General features: G+C 41.9%; 2 protein-coding genes across 6 annotated transcripts in view; one reads left to right on the forward strand and one right to left on the reverse strand.

Annotated features, from left to right (window-relative positions):
* Positions 1-13,820, reverse strand: part of FBXO16 (F-box protein 16) — a 60,065-nt gene extending 46,245 nt beyond the window's left edge. The window contains exon 1 of the mRNA XM_077176471.1: positions 13,698-13,820. The gene's annotated coding sequence lies outside the window, so the exon portion shown is untranslated. The remainder of the gene's footprint in view (positions 1-13,697) is intronic.
* A 140-nt stretch (positions 13,821-13,960) lies between these two features.
* The window catches only part of FZD3 (frizzled class receptor 3), an 83,740-nt gene continuing 72,144 nt past the window's right edge, over positions 13,961-25,556 (forward strand). For all 5 annotated transcript variants that reach the window (XR_013181712.1, XR_013181713.1, XR_013181715.1 and 2 more), the window contains exons 1-2: positions 13,961-14,085; positions 24,338-24,802. Coding sequence is in view for 1 of the 5 variants with exons in the window: in XM_077176472.1 (XP_077032587.1) it covers positions 24,566-24,802 (237 nt within the window). In the remaining 4 variants the exon portion in view is untranslated. The remainder of the gene's footprint in view (positions 14,086-24,337; positions 24,803-25,556) is intronic.

Raw genomic sequence — 25,556 nt, forward strand, 5'->3', positions numbered from 1 at the left:
AATGGAGCAAAGGTGGGGGTTAGCACTGTGATGTTCTATTTGGTTTTATGGGAAAAACAGAATTTTAACGAGGAAAAAAAATAGAATTTTAATGAGGGATTCAATGGAGCAAAGGTGGGTGTTAGCACTGTGATGCTCTTTTGGTTTTATGGGAAAAAATAGAATTTTAACGAGGAAAAAAAATGGAATTTTAGCAAGGGATCCAATGGAACAAAGATGGGTGTTAGCGCTGTGCCATCCGTTCGTTTTTATGGGAAAAACGGAATTTTAATGAGGAAAAAAATGGAATTTTAATGAGGGATCCAATGGAATGAAGGTGGGTGTTATCACTGTGATGTTCTTTTGGTTTTATGGGAAAAAACAGAATTTTAACGAAGAAAAAAAATTGAATTTTAATGAGGGATCCAATGGAATGAAGGTGGGTGTTATCGCTGTGATGTTCTTTTGATTTTATGGGAAAAACCAGAATTTTAACAAAGAAAAAAAATGGAATTTTAATGAGGGATCCAATGGAATGAAGGTGGGTGTTATCACTGTGATGTTCTTTTGGTTTTATGGGAAAAAATAGAATTTTAACGAGGAAAAAAAATGGAATTTTAGCGAGGGATCCAATGGAACAAAGGTGGGTGTCATCACTGTGCCATCCGTTTGTTTTTATGGGAAAAACGGAATTTTAATGAGGAAAAAAATGGAATTTTAATGAGGGATCCAATGGAGCGAAGGTGGGTTTATCACTGTGATGTTCTTTTGGTTTTATGGGAAAAAACAGAATTTTAACGAAGAAAAAAAATGGAATTTTAATGAGGGATTCAATGGAACGAAGGTAGGTGTTATCACTGTGATGTTCTTTTGGTTTTATGGGAAAAATAGAATTTTACGAGGAAAAAAAATGGAATTTTAATGAGGGATCCAATGGAGCAAAGGTGGGTGTCATCACTGTGCCATCCATTTGTTTTTATGGGAAAAACAGAATTTTAATGAGGAAAAAAATGGAATTTTATTGAGGGATCCAATGGAGCGAAGGTGGGTGTTAGCACTGGGATGTTCTTTTGGTTTTATGGGAAAAAATAGAATTTTAACGAGGAAAAAAATGGAATTTTAGCGAGGGATCCAATGGAACGAAGGTGGGTGTTAGCACTGTGATGTTCTTTTGGTTTTATGGGAAAAACAGAATTTTAACAATGAAAAAAAATGGAATTTTATTGAGGGATCCAATGGAGCAAAGGTGGGTGTCAGCACTGGGATGTTCTTTTGGTTTTATGGGAAAAATAGAATTTTAACGAGGAAAAAAATTGAATTTTAATGAGGGATCCAATGGAGCAAAGGTGGGTGTTAGCACTGGGATGTTCTTTTGGTTTTATGGGAAAAAACAGAATTTTAACGAGGAAAAAAATGGAATTTTAGCGAGGGATCCAATGGAACAAAGATGGGTTTATCACTGTGATGTTCTTTTGGTTTTATGGGAAAAATAGAATTTTAACGAGGAAAAAAATACAATTTTAATGAGGGATCCAATGGAACAGAGATGGGGATTATACCTGGGCCATTCCTTCATTTTCGTGGGAAAAATAGAATTTTAACGAGGAAAAAAAAATGAATTTTAATGAGGGATTCAATGGAACAAAGGTGGGTGTCATCACTGTGATGTTCTTTTGGTTTTATGGGAAAAAATAGAATTTTAACGAGGAAAAAAAATGGAATTTTAGCGAGGGATCCAATGGAACAAAGGTGGGTGTCATCACTGTGATGTTCTATTTGGTTTTATGGGAAAAAATAGAATTTTAACGAGGAAAAAAAATGGAATTTTAATGAGGGATCCAATGGAACAAAGGTGGGTGTCATCACTGTGCCATCCGTTTGTTTTTATGGGAAAAACGGAATTTTAACGAGGAAAAAAAATGGAATTTTAATGAGGGATCCAGTGGAACAGAGATGGGCATTATACCTGGGCCATTCCTTCATTTTCATGGAAAAAATAGAATTTTAACAAGGAATCCAATGATTCCATAGAGCAAAGATGGACGTTATCCCTTTGCCATTCCTTCATTTTCATGGAAAAATTAGATTTTAACAAGGAATTCAATGGAACAGAGATGGGCGTTATCCCTGTGCCATTCCTTCGTTTTCATGGAAAAAAACCCCCATAATTTTCATAAAAAATCCAATTATTTCATAGAACAAACATGAAGGTTATCCCTGTGCCATTCCTTCATTTTCGTGGGAAAAAGTAGAATTTTAACAAGGAATTCAATGATTTCATAGAACCAAGATGGGTGTTATCCCTGTGCCATTAATTAGTTTTTATGAAAAAAAATAGAATTTTAACGAGGAATCCAATGATTTCATGGAAGAAACATGAACATTATCCCTTATTATAATTTTAACAAGGAAAAAATTATAATTTTAACAAGGAATTCAATGGAGCAAAGATGGGCGTTATCCCTGTGCCATTCCTTCATTTTCATGGAAAAAATAGAATTTTAACAAGGGATCCAATGATTTCATGGAAGAAACATGAACGTTATCCCTGTGCCATTCCTTCTTTTTCATGGAAAAAATCCCATAATTTTAATAAAAATCCAATGATTTCATAGAACTGACATGAATGTTATCACTGTGCCATTCCTTCATTTTCATGGAAAAAACAGAATTTTAACAGGGAATTCAATGGAACAGAGATGGGCGTTATCCCTGTGCCATTCCTTCATTTTTATGGAAAAAACAGAATTTTAACAAGGAATTCAATGGAACAAAGATGGGCGTTATCCCTGTGCCATTCTTTTGTTTTCATGGAAAAAACAGAATTTTAACAAGGAATTCAATGATTTCATGGAACAAACATGAACGTTATTCCTTCTTTTTCATGGAAAAAAATAGAATTTTCACAAAGAATCCAATGATTTTGATTTCATGGAAGAAACATGAACGCTATCACTGTGCCATTCATTAGTTTTAATGGGAAAAATTTGAATTTTAATAAGAAATTCAATGGAACAGAGATGGGCGTTATCCCTGTGCCATTCCTTCATTTTCGTGGAAAAAACAGAATTTTAACAAGGAATCCAATGATTTCATGGAACAAACATGAACGTTATCCCTGTGCCATTCCTTCGTTTTCATGGAAAAAACAGAATTTTAACGAAGAATCCAATGATTTCCTAGCACAGCAATGACACAAAATGGAGAAATCATTTGAAATTCAGGCAGGTGAAGCTTTTTTGGTTTTTGTAGCCTCAATATCCACGAGAATAAAATCCTGGAAGTGCCCAAGAACCGGTGGGAAAGGGATGGAGCAACCTGGGAGAGTGGAAATTCTCCCAGCCAAGCCCAAACCATCCTGGGATTCTGGGATTTCCCACTGGAACCTCTCTGTGCACTAATAAATAATTCATAATTAATTCACAATTAAGGTCTTAATCACACAAGTGTTCATGATTATTCCTTTGAACAGGTGGAATCACAATCCCTGGAAATTTTCCCAAAAATGTAAATGTGGTTTGGGGGTGACCATCCTGAGATTGCAGGATTTTCCCACTGGAACCTCGGTGCACTAAATCAATAATTTAAAATTAATTAATCAATTAATTAATATTTAATAATGACCAAATAATTAATAAGTACTCATTTATACTTTGTAATTAATAATAATTAATAAATAATGAATAATTCACAATTAAGGTCTTAATCCCACAAGTGTTCATGGTTATTCCTCTGAACAGGTGGAATCACAATCCCTGGAAGTTTTCCCAAAAAATGCAGATTTGGTTTGGTGGTGACCACGGCTGATGCTTGGATTTGGTGATCCCAAAGGTTTTTGCCAACCTTAACAATTCTGTGATTTTCACAGGAATTTCCACACCAAATAAATCAGATATTTACCAAAATCTCCAGAAATATGGAGATATCCAACATCTCCCAAAATCAGACATTTACCAAAATCTCCCAAAATCAGACATTTACCAAAATCTCCCCTTTTTGGGACACCAAATATCAGAATTTTGTCCAGATAAAGCAATTTCTCCATAAATCCCTGCCCAAACATAGAAAAAGGGATTTTTTTCCCCTTCATCTTCGATCCTGCAGGATTAATTCCTCAGCTCTCCAATTTCCAGGCTGGGGCCTTCAGCTGCCTGAAAACCAAATATTTTCTTTACCACATTAAAAAAATTCCATTTCCTGGATAAATTTATTCAGCTTTTTTTTTTTTTTTTGCTCTAAATGCCTCAGATCATTTTAAAGCTTCACGGTGGCAGGATGGAAAATGGGATTTTTGGGACAAAAGAGAAGCAAATCCATGAATTAAATCCCATATGGTGTTAGCAGCCTGTGCTGAACCCCAGCACATCAAAACCCACCCAAAAAATGAGGTTTTGTAGCTACTCTCAGACCTTATTCCTTAGCCAGACAAAATTCAAATTCCTCTCTATTTCAATGGATTTGTCTTCAAAAATCACTGTGGGATTTGTCTGGGCACATCGATTTTATGTTTGATTTTTCCTTCCTTTCTGAAGTTATTATGTATACACAAATAGAATATAAATATAAATATAAATATAAATATAAATATAAATATAAATATAAATATAAATATATATGATTATATTATATAGATATAAATATAGATATAGATATATAGATATAGATATATACATATAGATATAAATATAGATATAGATATATAGATATAGATATAGATATAGATATAGATATAGATATAGATATAAATATAAATACAAATACAAATATAAATATAATTTATTATAACCTATAGATATAGATATAAATATAGATATAGATATAAATATAAATATAAATAATATCTATTATGTTTAATATATAATATAATATAATATAATATAATATAATATAATATAATATAATATAATATAATATAATATAATATACATATAAATATATATCAAGAAAAAATATTTTAAAAACCACAAGCAAACAAACAAAACCAAAAAACCACCTGAAAAATAAGAAAGAAAAAACCCCAGAAAACCACACGCACGCACAAAAACACCCACGAAAAAACCCCAAAAAACCCCAAAAACCCAAGCAAACAAAAAAAACCCCAATAAAACAAAAACAAAACAAAAAAAACCCAAAACCCAAAAACAAACAAACGAACAAAATGACAAAAAACAACCCACAAACAACAAAAAAAAAAACCAAACAAAAAAACCCCAACCCAAAAATACCCCAAAGAAAAATCTGTTGTATTTTCCTCTCTGTGCTCAGGAAATAAATTTATAAAAATATGAGTTAAATAATAAATAAAGTAAAATATGAATAAAGGAAAATATAAATAAATATATATTTATATTTAACTCTATTTATATTTATATTTTATGTAAATATATTTTTATATATTTATATAAAATACGAATAAAAATAAATAAAGTTACATGTAAATAAAGTTAGAAAAATCTGAGATTTTCCCTTTTTTTTTGGTTTTTTTGGGTTTTTTTTTTGTGCTAAAGCTCCTTAAATACCAAATTTCCTCTCCAATTTTAAAAAGCTGAAGGTTTAAACCAAGGTTTCACACCCACCTCCCTGTGCAAGGGAGTAGGTGGATATTTTGGGCTGGAATTTCTGTTTGGTTTCCCAGCTCAGCTGCCAAAAAAGCCAGAATTGAGCAGGTCCAGGCAGGCCCGTGGTGTTTTCAGGGCCAGCTTTGGCCGTCGGTCACAAACCCCAGGTTCCTGTGCCAGGATTCTGCAGGAATTTGGGATCCTGGGGCTGCAACTGCAAAATTCCCAAAGCAGCTCCCAGGAGTGGGGGCTGTGGAAGGAGGGAGGAGGCGAAAACGGGGCTCAGGATGTGGGAAAAGAATGGGTGGAAAATCGGGATTTGGGGAAAATGGGAAAGTTCAGGATCTGGGGAAAGTCTGAAAGTTCAGGATCTGGGGAAAGGCTGGGTGGAAAATCGGGATTTGGGGAAAATGGGAAAGTTCAGGATGTGGGAAAAGAATGGGTGGAAAATCGGGATTTGGGGAAAATGGGAAAGTTCAGGATCTGGGGAAAGTCTGGGTGGAAAATCGGGAAAAATGGGAAAGTTCAGGATCTGGGGAAAGTCTGAAAGTTCAGGGTCTGGGAAAAGTCTGGGTGGAAAATCGGGATTTGGGGAAAATGGGAAAGTTCAGGATCTGGGGAAAGTCTGGGTGGAAAATCGGGAAAAATGGGAAAGTTCAGGATCTGGGGAAAGTCTGAAAGTTCAGGGTCTGGGGAAAATCTGGAAAACTTCAGGGTTTGGGAAGAGTCTGTGTGGAAGTTCAGGATTTAGGAAAGTTCTGAAAGTGGGATCTGGCAAAAGTCTCTGTGAAACTTCAGGATTTGGGAAAAGTCTGAAAATTCAGGGTTTGGGAAAAGTCTGTGGTGTGAAAGATTGGGATCTGGGAAAAGTCTGAAAGTTCAGGATGTTGCAAAAGTCTGGGTGAAACTTCAGGATGTGGGAAAAGTATGGAAACCTCAGGATCTGGGGAAATTCTGAGTGAAACTTCAGGATCTGGGAAAAGTCTGAAAGTTCAGGGTTTGGGGAAAATCTGTAAAACTTCAGGATTTGGGAAGAGTCTGTGTGGAAGTTCAGGATTTGGGAAAGTTCTGAAACTGGGATCTGGCAAAAGTCTCTGTGAAACTTCAGGATTTGGGAAAAATGTGCCTGAAAGTTCAGGATCTGGGTAAATTGTGTCTGAAACTTCAGGATCCAGGATCTGGGAAAAGTCTGTGAAACTTCAGGATTTGGGAAAAATATGAAACTTCAGGGTTTGGGAAAAGTCTGAGTGAAAGATTGGGATCTGGGAAAAGTCTGATAAAAACTTCAGATCTGGGAAAAGTCTGAAGGTTCAGGATGTTGCAAAAGTCTGTGTGAAACTTCAGGATGTGGGAATAGTCTGGAACCTCAGAATCCGGGAAAAGTCTGCATGAAAAATCAGGATCTGGAAAAAAAGTCTGACTAAAACTTCAGATCTGGGAAAAGTCTGAAGGTTCAGGATGTGGGGAAAATGTGTCTGAAACTTCAGGATCTGGGAAAAGTCTGTGAAACTTCAGGATCTGGGAAAAGTCTGTGTGAAACTTCAGGATTTGGGAAAAGTCTGTGTGAAAGTTCAGGATCTGGGGAAAGTCTGAAAGTTCAGGATCTGGGGAAAATCTGTAAAACTTCAGGATTTGGGAAGAGTCTGTGTGGAAGTTCAGGATTTGGGAAAGTTCTGAAAGTGGGATCTGGCAAAAGTCTCTGTGAAACTTCAGGATTTGGGAAAAGTCTGAAAATTCAGGATCTGGGTAAATTGTGTCTGAAGCCTCAGGATCTGGGAAAAGTCTGTGAAACTTCAGGATTTGGGAAAAATATGAAACTTCAGGGCTTGGGAAAAGTCTGAGTGAAAGATTGGGAAAAGTCTGATAAAAACTTCAGATCTGGGAAAAGTCTGAAGGTTCAGGATCTGGGGAAAATGTGTCTGAAAATTCAGGATCTGGGAAAATTCTGTCTGAAAGTTCAGATCTGGGTGAATTCTGTGTGAAAGTTCAGGATTTGGGAAAAATGTGAAAGTTCAGGATTTGGGAAAAGTCTGTGTGAAAGTTCAGGATCTGGGGAAAATCTGTAAAACTTCAGGGTTTGGGAAAAGTCTGTGTGAAAGTTCAGGATTTGGGAAAAATGTGAAACTGGGATCTGGCAAAAGTCTCTGTGAAATTTCAGGATTTGGGAAAAATGTGCCTGAAAGTTCAGGATCTGGGTAAATTGTGTCTGAAACTTCAGGATCTGGGAAAAGCCTCTGTGAAACTTCAGAATTTGGGAAAAGTCTGTGGAAGTTCAGGATGTGGGAAAAGTCTGTGGTGTGAAAGATCGGGATGTGGGAAAAGTCTGATAAAAACTTCAGATCTGGGAAAAGTCTGAAGGTTCAGGATCTGGGGAAAATGTGTCTGAAAATTCAGGATCTGGGAAAATTCTGTCTGAAAGTTCAGATCTGGGAAAATTCTGTGTGAAAGTTCAGGATTTGGGGAAAATGTGAAACTTCAGGATTTGGGAAAAGCATGGAAACCTCAGGATCTGGGAAAAGTCTGTGTGAAACTTCAGGATTTGGGAAAAGTCTGTGTGAAAGTTCAGGATCTGGGGAAAATCTGTAAAACTTCAGGGTTTGGGAAGAGTCTGTGTGGAAGTTCAGGATTTGGGAAAGTTCTGAAACTGGGATCTGGCAAAAGTCTCTGTGAAACTTCAGGATTTGGGAAAAATGTGCCTGAAAGTTCAGGATCTGGGTAAATTGTGTCTGAAACTTCAGGATCTGGGAAAAGTCTGTGAAAGTTCAGGATCTGGGAAAAGTCTGTGGTGTGAAAGATTGGGATCTGGGAAAAGTCTGATAAAAACTTCAGATCTGGGAAAAGTCTGAAGGTTCAGGATGTGGCAAAAGTCTGTGTGAAACTTCAGGATTTGGGAAAAGTCTGTCTGAAAGTTCAGATCTGGGAAAATTCTCTGTGAAACTTCAGGATCTGGGGAAAATCTGTCTGAAAGATCAGGATTTGGGAAAAGTCTGAAACTTCACAATATGGGAAAAGTCTGAAACCCCAGGATCTGGGAGAGTCTGAGACTTTGGGATGCAGGGAATTCTGTCTGAAACCCCAGGATCTGGGAAAGTCTGAGACTTTGGGATGCAGGGAATTCTGTCTGCAAACCCCAGGATCTGGGAGAGTCTGAGACTTTGGGATCCAGGGAATTCTGTCTGCAAACCCCAGGATCTGGGAGAGTCTGAGACTTTGGGATCAGGGAATTCTGTCTGAAACCCCAGGGTCTGGGAGAGTCTGAGACTTTGGGATGCAGGGAATTCTGTCTGCAAACCCCAGGACCTGTGAAAGTCTCCACGATTCCCTCCGGGCAGCGCGCAGGGGCCGGCCTGGCTCTGTCTCCGTCTGCAGGGCCCAGGGAAGGGCTGGGGCTGTTCCAGGGGAGGTCAGGGTGGATTTTGGGAAAGGTTCTGGCCCAGGGGAAGGTCAGGGTGGATTTTGGGAAAGGTTCTGGCCCAGGGGAAGGTCAGGGTGGATTTTGGGAAAGGTTCTGGCCCAGGGGAAGGTCAGGGTGGATTTTGGGAAAGGTTGGGCTGTTCCAGGGAAGGTCAGGGTGGATTTTGGGAAAGGTTGGGCTGTTCCAGGGGAGGTCAGGGTGGATTTTGGGAAAGGTTCTGGCCCAGGGGAAGGTCAGGGTGGATTTTGGGAAAGGTTGGGCTGTTCCAGGGGAAGGTCAGGGTGGATTTTGGGAAAGGTTGGGCTGTTCCAGGGGGAAGGTCAGGGTGGATTTTGGGAAAGGTTGGGCTGTTCCAGGGGAGTTCAGGGTGGATTTTGGGAAAGGTTCTGGCCCAGAGGGTGCTGGGGCTGGAGCAGCTCCCCAGGGAACGGTGGCATTCCCAAAGCTCCAGGACAGCGATCCCGGGGATGCTCAGGGGGGGAGTTACAGGGTGGATTTGATGATCTGGGGGGGTCACCTGGAGCAGTCACATTCCATAATTCCACAATTCCATATTTCCACAATTCCACATTTCCATAATTCCACAATTCCATAATTCCATAATTCCACAATTCCATAATTCTTATAATTCCACAATTCCACAATTCCACAATTCCATAATTCCATAATTCCACAATTCCACCATTCCGTAATTCCACAATTCCACAATTCCACAATTCCACAATTCCATAATTCCACAATTCCACAATTCTATAATTCCACAATTCCACCATTCCGTAATTCCACAATTCCATAATTCCACAATTCCATACTTCCACAATTCCATATTTCCATAATTCCATAATTCCATAACTCCACAATTCCATAATTCCATAACTCCACAATTCCATAATTCTATAATTCCATAATTCCACAATTCCATAATTCCACAATTCCACAATTCCATAATTCCACAATTCCATAATTCCATAATTCCACAATTCCACAATTCCATATTTCCGTAATTCCACAATTCTACAATTCCACAATTCCAGAATTCCACAATTCCACAATTCTATAATTCCACAATTCCACAATTCCACAATTCCATAATTCCCCAATTCCATAATTCCACATTTCCATAATTCCACAATTCCACCATTCCATAATTCTATATTTCCACAATTCCACAATTACATATTTCCATTATTCCATTATTTCCATAATTCCATAATTCCACAATTCCATAGTTCCACAATTCCATAATTCTATAATTCCACAATTCCATAATTCTGTAATTCCACAATTCCATATTTCCATAATTCCACAATTCCACATTTCCACAATTCCACCATTCCATAATTCCATATTTCCATAATTCCACAATTCCATAATTCCCTAATTCCACAATTCCATAATCCCACAATTCCACAATTCCATAATCCCACAATTCCATAATTCCACAATTCCACAATTCCACAATTCCACAATTCCATAATTGCATATTTCCATAATTCCACAATTCCATAATTCCATATTTCCATATTTCCATAATTCCACAATTCCACAAGGAGGGGAGGTTAACAAGGATCAAGCTATTGAAATGCAATGCCCCAAAACAAAACAAAACAAAACAAATTCTATTTTCATTGTAAAAAAATAAAAGGAAACGTAGGAGCAGGTGGCAGGTATGGTAAATATAAATAAAAATATAAAACAAAAGAGATTTGGGGGAAAACCCCCAGGTTTTGGGAGTTTGTACAGGGTTAAAAAGAGTAAAATTGCTCAGATCAGAGCCCCTGGGAATGGCTCAGAGTTGGGATGGGAGGATCCCAGAAATTTGGATTTGAAGGGGACACAAATTTCACAGGGCTGGAGACGGGAACGGTGCCTTGTAACAGCAGGAAAATTCCACTGGGAAACCACTGGGAACACCCCCACTGATTGCAGAAAAAGTTGGAATTGGAAGATAAAGTTGGAATTTGAAGATAAAGTTGGAATTTGAAGATAAAGTTGAAATTTGAAGATAAAGTTGAAATTTGAAAATAAAGTTTAAAAAAAGCAGTGATTCCACTGAAGAGAGCTCAACAATCCATAATGCTCACATCCCAGTAACCAGGAATGCTGGAATAATTTCCTTTAATTGTGCTAATCTCTGCTAAACCTATAATTCCATAACTCCACAATTCCACAATTCTACAATTCCATCATTCCATAATTCCATATTTCCGCAATTCCACAATTCCACAATTCCACCATTCCATAATTCCACAATTCCATCATTCCATAATTCCACAATTCCATATTTCCACAATTCCATAATTCTATAATTCCACAATTCCACGATTCCATATTTCCATAATTCCATAACTCCACAATTCAAAAATTCCATATTTCCACAATTCCACAATTCCATAATTCCTCAATTCCATAACTCCACAATTCCACAATTCCATATTTCCATATTTCCATAATTCTATAATTCCACAATTCCATAATTCCACAATTCCACAATTCCACAATTCCATATTTCCATAATTCCACAATTCCATAATTCCACAATTCCACAATTCCATAATTCCATATTTCCATAATTCCACAATTCCATAATTCCACAAGGAGGGGAGGTTAACAAGGATCAAGGTATTCAAATGCAATGCCCCAAAACAAAACAAACAAAATTCTATTTTCATTGTAAAAAAAATAAATGGAAACGAAGGAGCAGGTGGCAGGTATGGTAAATATAAATAAAAATATAAAACAAAAGAGATTTGGGGGAAAAACCCCAGGTTTGGGGAGTTTGTACAGGGTTAAAAAGAGTAAAATTGCTCAGATCAGAGCCCCTGGGAATGGCTCAGAGTTGGGATGGGAGGATCCCAGAAATTTGGATTTGAAGGGGACACAAATTTCACAGGGCTGGAGACGGGAACGGTGCCTTGTAACAGCAGGAAAATTCCACTGGGAAACCACTGGGAACACCCCCACTGATTGCAGAGAAAGTTGGAATTTGAAGATAAAGGTTGGAATTTGAAGATAAAGTTGGAATTTGAAAATAAAGTTTAAAAAAAAGCAGTGATTCCACTGAAGAGAGCTCAACAATCCATAACGCTCACATCCCATTAACCAGGAATGCTGGAATAATTTCATTTAATTGTGCTAATCTCTGCCAAACCCTGCTCAAAACAGCTCCTGCAGGAGCTTTGGGAACTTTGGGAACTTTGGGAACCATTTCTGGCACAAAAGCCCCGTGGAGCAGCCGCGAATCCAAACAGAGACCCAGAGCACCAAGCCTGTCCCCAGGTGCCACCTCCCCGTGGCTTTGGGACATTTCCCATCCAGGGATGGGGACCCCAGCACTGCCCCGGGCAGCTCTGCCAGTGCTTCACCACCCACACGTCCAACCTGGCACAATCTGAGGTCATTTCCTGCAACCTGGCACAATCTGAGGTCATTTCCTGCAACCTGGCACAATCTGAGGCCATTTCCTGCAATCTGAACCTCCCCTGGCACAATCTGAGGTCATTTCCTGCAACCTGGCACAATTTGAGGTCATTTCCTCCAACCTGGCACAATCTGAGGTCATTTCCTGCAATCTAAACCTCCTCTGGCACAATCTGAGGTCATTTCCTGCAACCTGAGCCAACCTGGCACAATCTGAGGTCATTTCCTGCAACCTGGCACAATCTGAGGTCATTTCCTGCAACCTGGCACAATCTGAGGTCATTTCCTGCAATCTAAACCTCCCCTGGCACAATTTGAGGTCATTTCCTGCAACCTGGCTCAATCTGAGGTCATTTCCTGCAACCTGAGCCCCCTCTGGCACAATCTGAGGTCATTTCCTCCAATCTAAACCTCCCCTGGCACAATTTGAGGTAATTTCCTCCAAGCTGAGCCTCCCCTGGCACAATCTGAGGTCATTTCCTGCAATCTAAACCTCCCCTGGCACAATCTGAGGTCATTTCCTCCAATCTAAACCTCCCCTGGCACAATTTGAGGTCATTTCCTCCAACCTGAACCTCCCCTGGCACAATCTGAGGCCATTTCCTACAATCTGAGCCTCCCCTGGCACAATTTGAGGTCATTTCCTCCAACCTGAGCCCCCTCTGGCACAGTTTGAGGCCGTTCCCTCTGCTCCTGTCCCTGTTCCCTGGGAGCAGATCCCAAACCCCCCTGGCTCTCCCCTCCTGTCAGGAGTTGTGCAGAGTCACAAGGGCCCCCCTGAGCCTCCTTTTCTCCAGGCTGAGCCCCTTTCCCAGCTCCCTCAGCCCCTCCTGGTGCTCCAGCCCCTTCCCCAGCTCTGTTCCCATTCCTGGACAGCTCCAGCCCCTCAATGTCCCTCTTGTCCCCGAGCTGTCCCCAGCACTGGAGGTGCCCCAGCAGTGCCAGCACAGGGGACAGCGCTGCCCTGGCCCTGCTGCCACCCCAGAGCTGGGACAACCGAGGTGCCACCGGCCTCTTGCCCACCCGGGCACCGCCATCCATCGGGATCTGTGAGGACGCAAACATTGGGAGCACCGGTGCTGACATTTCCCACCTTCCTCCCCGCACCCCGAGCCCGTTACCCCCTCCGCCTTCCCGACGGAGTTCGTGCCACCTCCCCGCGCGTTTTCTGTCCCCGCCCCGCCGTGCCACGCTGCGCTTGTCCCCCTGTGACGACAGTGGCACCCCCGGTGTCCCCCGGGGTGTGTCCGCTCGTGGCCCACCGCAGCGACACCCGCTCCCCGCGCCCTCCCGGGGTCCCCCCGTGTCCCCCCGTGTCCTCTCACCTTCCTCCTCCCGCCTGCAGACGCCGCCACCTCCTCTTCCTCCTCCCGCCCGTCCGCATCCCGTCGCTATGGCAACCCTGGGGGGGGCGGTGCCAGCCAATCAGCGCCCGCCTCCTTCTCCCGCCCGTCCGCATCCCGTCTCCACGGCAACGCCGGGGGGTGCCAGCCAATCAGAGCCCCCCAGCGGGGTTAGAGAGGCCGGGGGATCCGATCTACCTAGCAACCAGCCCCGCTCGCTCTGATTGGCTGAGCGGAGGCGAGTGGGCGGGGCGAGATGGCGCGGGGGGCGTGGTCTCACGGGGGCGTGGCCGGGCGCTGCCGCCGTCGCTGCCGCCGCCGCCACCCGAGGGGCGCGCGCGGGACCGTGAGGGCGGCGGGAGCTGAGCAGGTAACGGGGACCCGGCGGGGACACAAGGGGGGGGACACGGCGGGGCCGCGCCGCCCTCAGGGGCTCGTCCTTCCCGCCCCGGGGACAGGTGGCCGCGGGGCTCGGCTCCCGTGCAGCGGGACGGCCACGCAGCGCTCTGCGGCCGGCAGCGCACCGGGGGATGCCGGTGCTGCGCTGGGCGGGCGGGCGGAGGACGGGGGAGATGCCGGCCCTGAGCGCCGGGAACGGGCCGGATCTGCTTTCCGTGAGGCCGGGGATGCTGGCCCGGGCTCCCTGTGCGGCACGGCGGCCCCGGGGAGGGGATGCGGGAGCCTCACCCGGCACGGCGGCCCCGGGGAGGGGATGCGGGAGCCTCACCCGGCACGGCGGCCCTGGGGAGGGGATGCGGGAGCCTCACCCGGCACGGCGGCCCTGGGGAGGGGATGCGGGAGCCTCATCGCCCTTTGCTGAGGGCTCGGGGATGCCAGAGCCTGCTCGGGGGGTGCCGGAGCCTCACCGCCCTCAGTTGAAGGCTCGGGGGGTGCCGGAGCCTCACCGCCCCTCGTTGAGGGCTCGGGGAATGCCGGAGCTTCATCGCCCCTCGTTGAGGTCTCGGGAGTGCCGGAGCTTCATCGCCCCTCGTTGAGGGCTCGGGGAATGCCGGAGCCTCACCGCTCTTCACTGAGGGCTCGGGGGGTGCCGGAGCCTTCACCGCCCTTCGCTGAGGGCTCGGGGGGTGCCGGAGCCTTCACCGCCCTTTTCTGAGGGCTCGGGGGATGCCGGTTCCTCAGTGCCCTCCGCTGAAGGCTCGGGGGGTGCCGGAGCCTCACTGCCCCTCACAGGGAGCTCGGGGATGCCGGTTCCGCAGTGCCCTCCGCTGAGGGCTTGGGGGATGCCGGAGCCTCACCGCCATTCACTGAGGGCTCGGGAGTGCCGGAGCCTTCACCGCCCTTCGCTGAGGGCTCGGGCGGTGCCGGAGCCTCACCGCCATTCACTGAGGGCTCGGGGGATGCCGGTTCCTCAGTGCCCTCCGCTGAGGGCTTGGGGGTGCCGGAGCCTTCACTTCACCGCCCTTCGCTGAGGGCTCGGGGGTGCCGGAGCCTCACCGCCCCTCACAGGGAGCTCGGGGATGCCGGTTCCGCAGTGCCCTCCGGTGAGGGCTCGGGGGTGCCGGAGCCTTCACCGCCCTTTTCTGAGGGCTTGGGGGATGCCGGAGCCTTCACCGCCCCTCGTTGAGGGCTCGGAGGTACCGGAGCCTCACCGCCATTCACTGAGGGCTCGGGAGTGCCGGAGCCTTCACCGCCCTTTGCTGAGGGCTCGGGAGTGCCGGAGCCTTCACCGCCCTCCGCTGAGGGCTCGGGGATGCTGGTGCCTCACCGCCCCTCACAGGGAGCTCGGGGATGGCGGTTCCTCAGCGCCCTTTGCTGAGGGCTTGGGGGTGCCGGAGCCTTCACCGCCCTTCGCTGAGGGCTCGGGAGTGCCGGTTCCTCAGCACCCTCCGCTGAGGGCTCGGGAGTGCCAGCTCTGTCCGTACTCTCCCCGGATCCTCCGGACCCGCCGTGCGGGTGTTCCGGGCCCGGATCCGCCGCGCCTCCGCCATGCGGCAGCGATGGAGGGGAGGGGATGGATGGATGGATGGATGGATGGATGGATGGATGGATGGATGGATGGATGGATGGATGGATGGATGGATGGATGGATGGATGGATGGATGCCGGTGCCGCCGGTGCTCTTGTTCCTTGTGCCTTTCCTAAGGGATGCTGGCTGGGCCGGCAGCCTGCCTGCTTCCCGTGGAGCTGCAGGATTTCCCTCTGCAGGCCCTTACCATGGAATGGGAACTGGCAGAGGGAGGTGACAGAGCTGTCCCTCCATCCCTGCCCAGAGGTGCCAGAGCTGTCCCTCCATCCCTGCCCAGCGGTGCCAGAGCTGTCCCTCCATCCCTGCCCAGCGGTGCCAAAGCTGTCCCTCCATCCCTGCCCAGAGGTGCCAGAGCTGTCCCTCCATCCCTGCCCAGAGGTGACAGAGCTGTCCCTCCATCCCTGCCCAGAGGTGACAGAGCTGTCCCTCCATCCCTGCCCAGCGGTGCCAGAGCTGTCCCTCCATCCCTGCCCAGCGGTGCCAGAGCTGTCCCTCCATCCCTGCCCAGAGGTGCCAGAGCTGTCCCTCCATCCCTGCCCAGAGGTGACAGAGCTGTCCCTCCATCCCTGCCCAGAGGTGACAGAGCTGTCCCTCCATCCATGTCCTCGGTGCAGGGATTCGATGAGCTTCAAAGTCCCCTCCGACCCAAACCATTCCATGACAATCATGGGGAAATGGTTGGGTTGTTCCTGCCTTTCCATCCTCCCTCCTTGCTCCTCATTGAAACAGGGGATGTGGGGGATTACGCTGTGGTGCAGGAGTGAACAGCGCTGGAGTTTCCTTCCCACTGAGTCATTCATTAGAATGGAGTTGGGAAAATGATTTATTCCCCTTTTGTGGCTGGGGAAGTGCCATGAATGAGTTCCTCTCCTTTCTCCAGGGTCAGAATTGGGTGGGGAATGGCTGAGAGGACATTTTTCTCTCCTCCAGGAGGAGTCTGGTTTGTTGTTTTATCTCCCCATTTTTCTGGGACAGATAACTTGGAATTAATCCCGTCCTTTCATTCTAAAGCCTGATGAGTTTTTAGCCTGATGAGTTTTTCCTCATTGCTCCCTGAGGGACTCTGAAATTTAGTTTTTTAAGAAAAACACCTTCTTGTGGGAATCAACCCTTTCTTTCTCCTTGTGATGATAATTGCCCGTGCACGTCTTAATTAATCCTTTCCACCAAGAATTGGATGGGCTTCTCCTGCTGATAAATAATGCAAGAATCCACAGCCACAGGAACAAACTGCTCCTTTTGCCTGCGTTTCGTTTCCAGCGCTTGCGGTGCGAGGCCTCCCCTGCTCTTTTCATCCCTGCCTGCCATCAGAAGCGGTTTGTTTTTCTGGACATCCAAAGAGAAAACCACGGAGCTCTCCCACGCGGGGGCTGAACGAGGAGGAGTGCACAAACTGGATTTGTGGTGAGGAGCTCTCCTGGCACCCAGGGTTGCTCATTGCAGCGCCCGTCTGTCGGCACCGATCCGCGCGCGGATCACCCACGGCTGCCGGCCGCCTCCCGGGGCTCCTTGCGCAATGGAATCCTTCTCTTTCTGCTGCATCTCACCCGGAATTATTTCAGTTGTTCCCAGGGCCAGCTGGTTCGTTTTGATGTGATTTCCCTCCTCCTAAAAATACATTCTTAAGTTTATTCATTATTATCTGAAATATGATTTTTTTCCCTGCTTTTTGCCTAGTTAAACCTTTTTTTTCTTTTTTTAAATTTTTCTTTGTGGCTCGTCGAATCTTTGTTTTTGCATGGTTTCTTCAGCTTGGGGAAGGCAGAGGGGAGGTGGATGTGTTTGGATCCCATGCAGCATTCTTGGACTTTTTGCCAAAACTCCACACCCTGACCTGGATTTGCCCAATTTTTGTGGTGCAGCCTTTAAATGGTGGGAGCACAGCTCACCTCAGGTTGTTTCTGAACCCTTTTTTGGGAAGGTTTTTTTTACAGATCACTGCTTTGCACCTCAATTACAATCAGCAAAAAAAAGTCCCTTGCTCATCCACTCCACGAGGTGATGTCACTCAGATTGGGAAATAAAATCCTTTGGAGTTAATTGAGGAGAAACAAAAGAAAAATTGTGAATGCAGAGTTCTGGAAATGCCAACAAACTCAAAAAACTTTTATTTTTGGGGTTTTTTTTGGGGGGAGGAACTGTTATTAAAATGTTAAACCCAAGGGAATGGATTAGCATGGGATCACAGACTGGTTTGGGTGGGAAGGGACCATTTATTTCCAATAACTGGATTTTATTTTACCATTTATTTATTTATTTATATATTTATTTATTTTACCATTGATTTCCAATAATTGGATTTTATTTTACTGTTTATTTATTTATTTATTTATTTATTTATTTTACCATTTATTTCCAATAATTGGATTTTATTTTACCGTTTATTTATTTTTTTATTTTACCATTTATTTCCAATAATTGGATTTTATTTTACCGTTTATTTATTTATTTATATATTTATTTATTTTACCATTTATTTCCAATAATTGGATTTTATTTTACCGTTTATTTATTTATTTATATATTTATTTATTTCACCATTTATTTCCAATAATTGGATTTTATTTTACCGTTTATTTATTTATTTATTTTACCATTTATTTCCAATAATTGGATTTTATTTTACCATTTATTCATTTATTTATTTTACCATTTATTTCCAATAACTGGATTTTGCTGCTGGGGAACTTCACAAAACTGAGCAGGAAAATTGGATTTATCTGTGACTCCTGAAGTCCTGCTCAGGAGCTGGGGTGTCCCTGGCAGCTGGGGAAGTTCAGCTCCTCCTTTATTCCCAGAGCTGCCAAATTATTGAAAAGTCAACATGAAAAATGACATTTTTTCATCAGAAGGACACAACTTTTCAAGCTCATATCACCTTGAAAAGTCAATCTGAAAAATGACATTTCTTCCATGAGAAGAACACAACTTTTCAAGCTCATATCACCTTGAATAGCCAATGTGAAAAATGACATTTCTTCAATCAGAAAGACACAATGTTCAAGCTCATATCACCCTGAAAATCAATCTGAAAAATTAAATTTTCCATCAGAAGAACACAACTTTCCAAGCTGATATCACCTTGAAAAGTCAATCTGAAAACTTCTGTTTTTTCCATCAGGACACAATTATTCAAGCTCCTCATCTTGAAATATGAAAATATGAAATATTTCAATGGATCAAACATTGAAATATGAAATATTTTCAGTCTGAAAAATGACATTTTTTCAATCAGAAAGACACAACTTTTCAAGCTCATATCACCTTGAAAAGCCAATCTGAAAAATGACATTTTTTCCATCAGGACACAACTTTCAAGCTGGTATCACCTTGAAAAGTCAACGTGAAAAATGACATTTCTTCAATCAGAAGGACACAACTTTTCAAGCTCATAACATCTTGAGAAGTCAATCTGAGAAATGACATTTCCTCCATCAGGACACAACTTCTCAAGGTTGTTTCATCTTGAAAAGTCAATCTGAAAAATGACTTTTTTTCCATCAGAAGGACACAACTTTTGAAGCTGATATCACCTTGAAAAGTCAACGTGAAAAATTATATTTTTTCCATCAGAAGAACACAATTATTCAAGCTTCTCGTCTTGAAATATGAAATATTTCAATGTATGAAACATTTTCAATATGAAAAATGACATTTTTTCCATCAGGACACAACTTTTTAAGCTCAAATCACCTTGAAAAGCCAATCTGAGAAATGACATTTCTTCCATCAGGACACAACTTTTGAAGCTCCCATCACCTTGAGAAGTCAACATGAAAAATGACATTTTTCCATCAGAAAGACACAACTTTTGAAGATGATACCATCTTGAAAAATCAACATAAAAAATGACATTTCTGCAATCAGAAGGACACAACTTTACAAGCTGATACCATCTTGAGAAGTCAATGTGAAAAATGACATTTTTTAAATCAGAAGAACCCAAGTTTCCAAGCTCATTTCACCTTGAAAAGTCAGTCTGAAAAATGACATTTTTTCCATCAGAAGGACACAACTTTCCAAGCTCATATCACCCTGAAAATCAATCTGAAAAATTAAATTTTTCCATCAGAAGGACACAATTTTCAAGCTCATATCATCTTGAAAAATCAATCTGAAAAATGACATTTTCCCATCAGGACACAACTTTTCTAGCTGATATCATCTTGAAAATCAATCTGAAAAATGACATTTTTTCCATCAGGACACAATTTTCAAGCTCGTATCACCTTGAAAAGTCAACATGAAAAATGACATTTCTTCCATGAGAAGAACACAACTTTCCAAGCTGACATCACCTTGAAAAGTCAAGCTGAAAAATGACATTTTTCCATCAGAAGAACCCAAGTTTTCAAGCTCATATCATCTTGAAAAGTCAACATGAAAAACGACATTTCTCCATCAGAATGACAACTTTTGAAGCTGATACCATCTTGAAAAGTCAACATGAAAAATGCCATTTTTTCCATCAGGACACAATTTTCAAGCTTGTTTCATCTTGAAAAGTCAATCTGAAAAATGACATTTTTCCATCAGAAGGACACAATGTTCAAGCTCATATCACCTTGAAAAGTCAATCTGAGAAATTAAATTTTCCATCAGAAGGATGCAACTTTTCAAGCTTATATCATCTTGAAAAGTCAGTCTGAAAAATGACATTTTTCCATCAGGACACAACTTTTCAACCTGATATCACCTTGAAAAGTCAGTCTGAAAAATGACATTTCTTCCATGAGAAAAACACAATTTTCAAGCTGACATCACCTTGAAAAGTCAATCTGAAAAATGACATTTTTTCCATCAGAAGGACACAACTTTCCAAGCTCATATCACCCTGAAAATCAATCTGAAAAATTAAATTTTTCCATCAGAAGGACACAATTTTCAAGCTCATATCATCTTGAAAAATCAATCTGAAAAATGACATTTTTCCATCAGAAGGACCCAACTTTTCAAGTTCATATAATCTTGAAAAGTCAATCTGAAAACTTCTATTTTTTCCATCAGAAGAACACAATTATTCAAGCTCCTCATCTTGAAATATGAAAATATGAAATATTTCAATCTATGAAATATTGAAATATGAAATATTTTCAAAATGAAAAATGACATTTTTTCCATCAGAAAGACACAACTTTTCAAGCTCATATCATCTTGAAAATCAATCTGAAAAATGACATTTTTTCCATCAGGACACAATTTTCAAGCTTGTATCACCTTGAAAAGTCACCATAAAAAATGAATTTTTTTCCATCAGAAGGACCCAACTTTTCAAGCTGCTTTTTCTTTGTCTCATGGTTTGTTTTTCCTGCCTTTGGAGCTTTTCCTATTTCTATTTTTTCCCTCATTTCAGTCACATCTTCCCCTGTGAAAGCAAAGCTGTCAATAAACTGAATTTAACGTGGTTATTTTAGCAGCTTGGTCTTTTTTTATTCCCTCTCTTTTTGAATATTTGTTTTTAACCAACTCTGCAAAAAAGGAAAGGGGAAAAAAGGAGAAATTTGGGGTTAAAAATGAGGGAAAAAGGGATATTTTGCGTTAGAAATGCAGGGAAAAGAGAAATTTGGGGATAAAAATGGGGTTAGAAATGAGGGAAATGGGCAATTCCTGGAATTAGGAGGAGAAAAAGTCAAAATTCCTGATTTTTAGGCACAAAAAAGCCAAAAAATCTCAAGTTCTGGACATGGAAAATTCCCAATTCCTCAATTTTGGGCAGAAAAAAATCCCAAAATTCCCAAATTCGCGCACAAAAAAGAAATTCCAAAATTCCCAAATTTGGTCACAAAAAATCCCAAAATTCCCAAATTTGCGCACAAAAAAACCCCCAAATTCCCAAATTTGTGCACAAAAAAATCCCAAAATTCCCAAATTCGCGCACAAAAAAATCCCAAAATTCCCAAATTTGGGCACAAAAAAACCCCAAAACTCCCAAATTTGGTCACAAAAAATCCCCAAATTTCCCAAATTTGCGCAGAAAAAAATCCCAAAATTCCAAATTTTGTCACAAAAAATCCCAAAATTCCCAATTTGGTCACAAAAAAACCCCCAAAATTCCCTAATTTGGGCACTAAAACTCCCAAATTTGGGCACAAAAAAAACGCAAAATTGCCAAATTTGGGCTCCAGGTTTTCCAGGAAAAAAGCAGGAATGTGGTGGAAATTTCAACATTTCAATATTTCAATTTTTCAATATTTCAGTATTTCAATATTTCAATATCTCAATATTTCAACATTTCAATATTTTAATATTTAAATACTTCAATATTTCAGTGTGGCCAAGCTGAAATTTGTGGGGTTTTCTAAAAATGTTCTGCCCTAATCAGGATGATCCCCATTTTTCATCATTTTTGGGTGCTTTTCTTCCGTACAATTCCTCCAGAAATTTTAAAAAATCAGGATTAAAGCTCACCTTGTAGGAGAACTTGCAGCAGTTGAGGAAGTGAGAAGTAAAATATTGGAATATTTTCATTTTTGGGTGTTTTTCTTCCATTTCCATCAATTTTATTCCATGTATTTCCTCCAGAAATGTAAAAAAATCAGGATTAAAACTCATCTTGTAGGAGAACTAGAAGGAGTTGAGGAAGTGAGGGGTGAAATATTGGAATATTTTCATTTTGGGGTGTTTTTCTTCCATTCAATTCCTGCAGAAATGTAAAAAAATCAGGATTAAACCTCACCTTGTAGGAGAAGTTGAGGAATTGAGAGGTGAAATATTGGAATATTTTCATTTTTGGGTGCTCCAGAAATGTAAAAAAATCAGGATTAAACCTCACCTTGTAGGAGAAGTTGAGGAAGTGAGAAGTAAAATATTGGAATATTTTCATTTTGGGGTGTTTTTCTTCCTTTTCCACCATTTTTTTCCATTTATTTCCTCCAGAAATGTAAAAAAATCAGGATTAAACCTCACCTTGTAGGAGAACTTGCAGCAGTTGAGGGAGTGAGGGGTGAAATATTGGAATATTTTCATTTTTGGGTGCTTTTCTTCCATTCAGTTCCTGCAGAAATGTAAAAAAATCAGGATTAAACCTCTCTTGTAGGAGAACTTGAGGAAGTGAGAGGTGAAATGTTGGAATATTTTCATTTTTGGGTGCTTTTCTTCCATTCATTTCCTCCAGAAATTTTAAAAATCAGGATTAAACCTCTCTTGTAGGAGAAGTTGAGGAAGCGAGAGGTGAAAAATTGGAATATTTTCATTTTTGGGTGCTTTTCCTCCACTTTCCATGAAATTCTTCCATTCAATTCCTCCAGAAATGTAAAAAAATCAGGATTAAACCTCACCTTGAAGAAGTTGAGGAAGTGAGAGGTGAAGTATTGGAATATTTTCATTTTTGTGTCTTTTTCTTCCATTTCCACCAATTTTTTCCATTTATTTCCTCCAGAAATGTAAAAAAAATCAGAATTAAACTCATCTTGTAGATGTTGAGACAGTTGAGGAAGTGAGAGGTGAAATATTGGAATATTTTCATTTTTGGGTGCTTTTCTTCCATCTTCCATTCAATTCTTCCATTCAATTCCTCCAGAAATGTAAAAAAATCAGGATTAAACCTCACCTTGTAGCAGTTGAGGAAGTGAGATGTGAAATATTGGAATATTTTCATTTTTGGGGTGTTTTTCTCCCATTTCCATCAAATTCTTCCATTCAATTCCTCCAGAAATGTAAAAAATCAGGATTAAAGCTCATCTTGTAGGAAAACTTGAAGCAGTTGAAGAAGTGAGAAGTAAAATATTGGAATATTTTCATTTTTGGGTGCTTTTCTTCCATTCATTTCCTCCAGAAATGTAAAAAAATCAGGATTAAACCTCACCTTGTAGGAGAACTTGAAGGAGTTGAGGAAGTGAGAGGTGAAATATTGGAATATTTCCTTTGGGGGTGTTTTTCTCCCATTTCCATCAATTTTAGTCCATTTATTTCCTCCAGAAATGTAAAAAAATCAGGATTAAACCTCACCTTGTAGCAGTTGAGGAAGTGAGATGTGAAATATTGGAATATTTTCATTTTGGGGTGTTTTTCTTCCTTTTCCACCATTTTTTTCCATTTATTTCCTCCAGAAATGTAAAAAAATCAGGATTAAACTCCTCTTGTAGGAGAACTTGCAGCAGTTGAGGGAGTGAGGGGTGAAATATTGGAATATTTTCATTTTTGGGTGCTTTTCTTCCATTCATTTCCTCCAGAAATGTAAAAAAATCAGGATTAAACCTCACCTTGTAGGAGTTGAGGAAGTGAGAGGTGAAATATTGGAATATTTTCATTTTTGGGTGCTCTTCTTCCATTTTCCATCCAATTTTTCCATTAATTTCCTCCAGAAATGTAAAAAAATCAGGATTAAACCTCACCTTGTAGGAGTTGAGGAAGTGAGAGGTGAAATATTGGAATATTTTCATTTTGGGTGCTCCAGAAATGTAAAAAAATCAGGATTAAACCTCACCTTGTAGGAGTTGAGGAAGTGAGAGGTGAAATATTGGAATATTTTCATTTTTGGGTGCTTTTGCTCCACTTTCCATGAAATTCTTCCATTAATTTCCTCCAGAAATGTAAAAAAATCAGGATTAAACCTCACCTTGCAGGAGTTGAGAGGTGAAATATTGGAATATTTTCCTCCTTCCAGCTTTCTCAGTGTCTCCTCTCTGTTTTTCAGGACAGCAGCAGGAAGCCCCTGGATCCCTCCCGTATCACCATGGCCTCCACAGTGTGGGAATGCGGCTGAAATTCCAATTCTCCATTCAGCACCCAGAGTGTGTAAAAAAAAAGAAAAAACCCACCAAAAAAAAGGCCAAAATTCCATTTTCACCCTGAGGATGTTGAAGGCCCTGCCTCTTGCGCGGAACCGCGAGCCGGGCCCGGCGGGGTTCGCTCCGTGCACAAGATGGCGCCGTTCGTGAGGGGAGCGCGCGGGAGCCGCGGGATGCGCGCGGGCGGCGCGGGGTGGGTGCTGGGCGCCCTGTGGCTCCTGGCGTGCCGGGTGCGGCCCCGGGCCGGGCACAGCCTCTTCTCGTGCGAGCCCATCGCGCTGAGGATGTGCCAGGACCTGCCCTACAACAGCACCTTCATGCCCAACCTCCTGAACCACTACGACCAGCACACCGCCGCCCTCGCCATGGAGGTAAAGACGCTTCTACATCAATGATTTTGTTTATTTTCATCAATATTATAGAGGTTTTAGTAAATTTTAATGATTTTTAGAAAGTGTTGTATTTATGTTGTGTATTTTTATTGCTTTAGTTTCATTGTTATTAGACTCGAATGAATGGAAATTAAGAATATTGGGGTATTTTGTGATGGGACTCGAATGGAAGTTCGGAATATTGAGGTATTTTGTGATAAGACTAAAATGAATGGAAATTCAGAATATTGAGGTATTTTGTGATGGGACTCAAATGGAAATTCAGAATATTGAGGTATTTTGTGATGGGACTCAAAGGAAATTCAGAATATTGAGGTATGCTGTGATGGCATTAAAATGAATGGAAATTCAGAATTTTGAGGTCTTTTGTGATGGGACTCAGATGAATGGAAATTCAGAATTTTGAGGTATTTTGAGATGAGACTAAAATGAATGGAAATTCAGAATATTGAGGTATTTTGAGATAAGACTCAAATGAATGGAAATTCAGAATATTGAGGTATTCTGTGATGGGACTCAAATGGAAATTCAGAATATTGAGGTATTTTGTGATGAGATTCAAATGGAAATTCAGAATATTGAGGTATTTTGTGATGAGATTCAAATGAATGGAAATTCAGAATATTGAGGTATTCTGTGATGAGATTAAAATGGAAATTCAGAATATTGAGGTATTCTGTGATGGGACTCAAATGGAAATTCAGAATATTGAGGTATTTTGTGAGGACATTAA

Source organism: Agelaius phoeniceus, chromosome 3 (genome assembly GCF_051311805.1).
Source record: "Agelaius phoeniceus isolate bAgePho1 chromosome 3, bAgePho1.hap1, whole genome shotgun sequence".
Lineage (NCBI taxonomy): Eukaryota > Metazoa > Chordata > Aves > Passeriformes > Icteridae > Agelaius > Agelaius phoeniceus.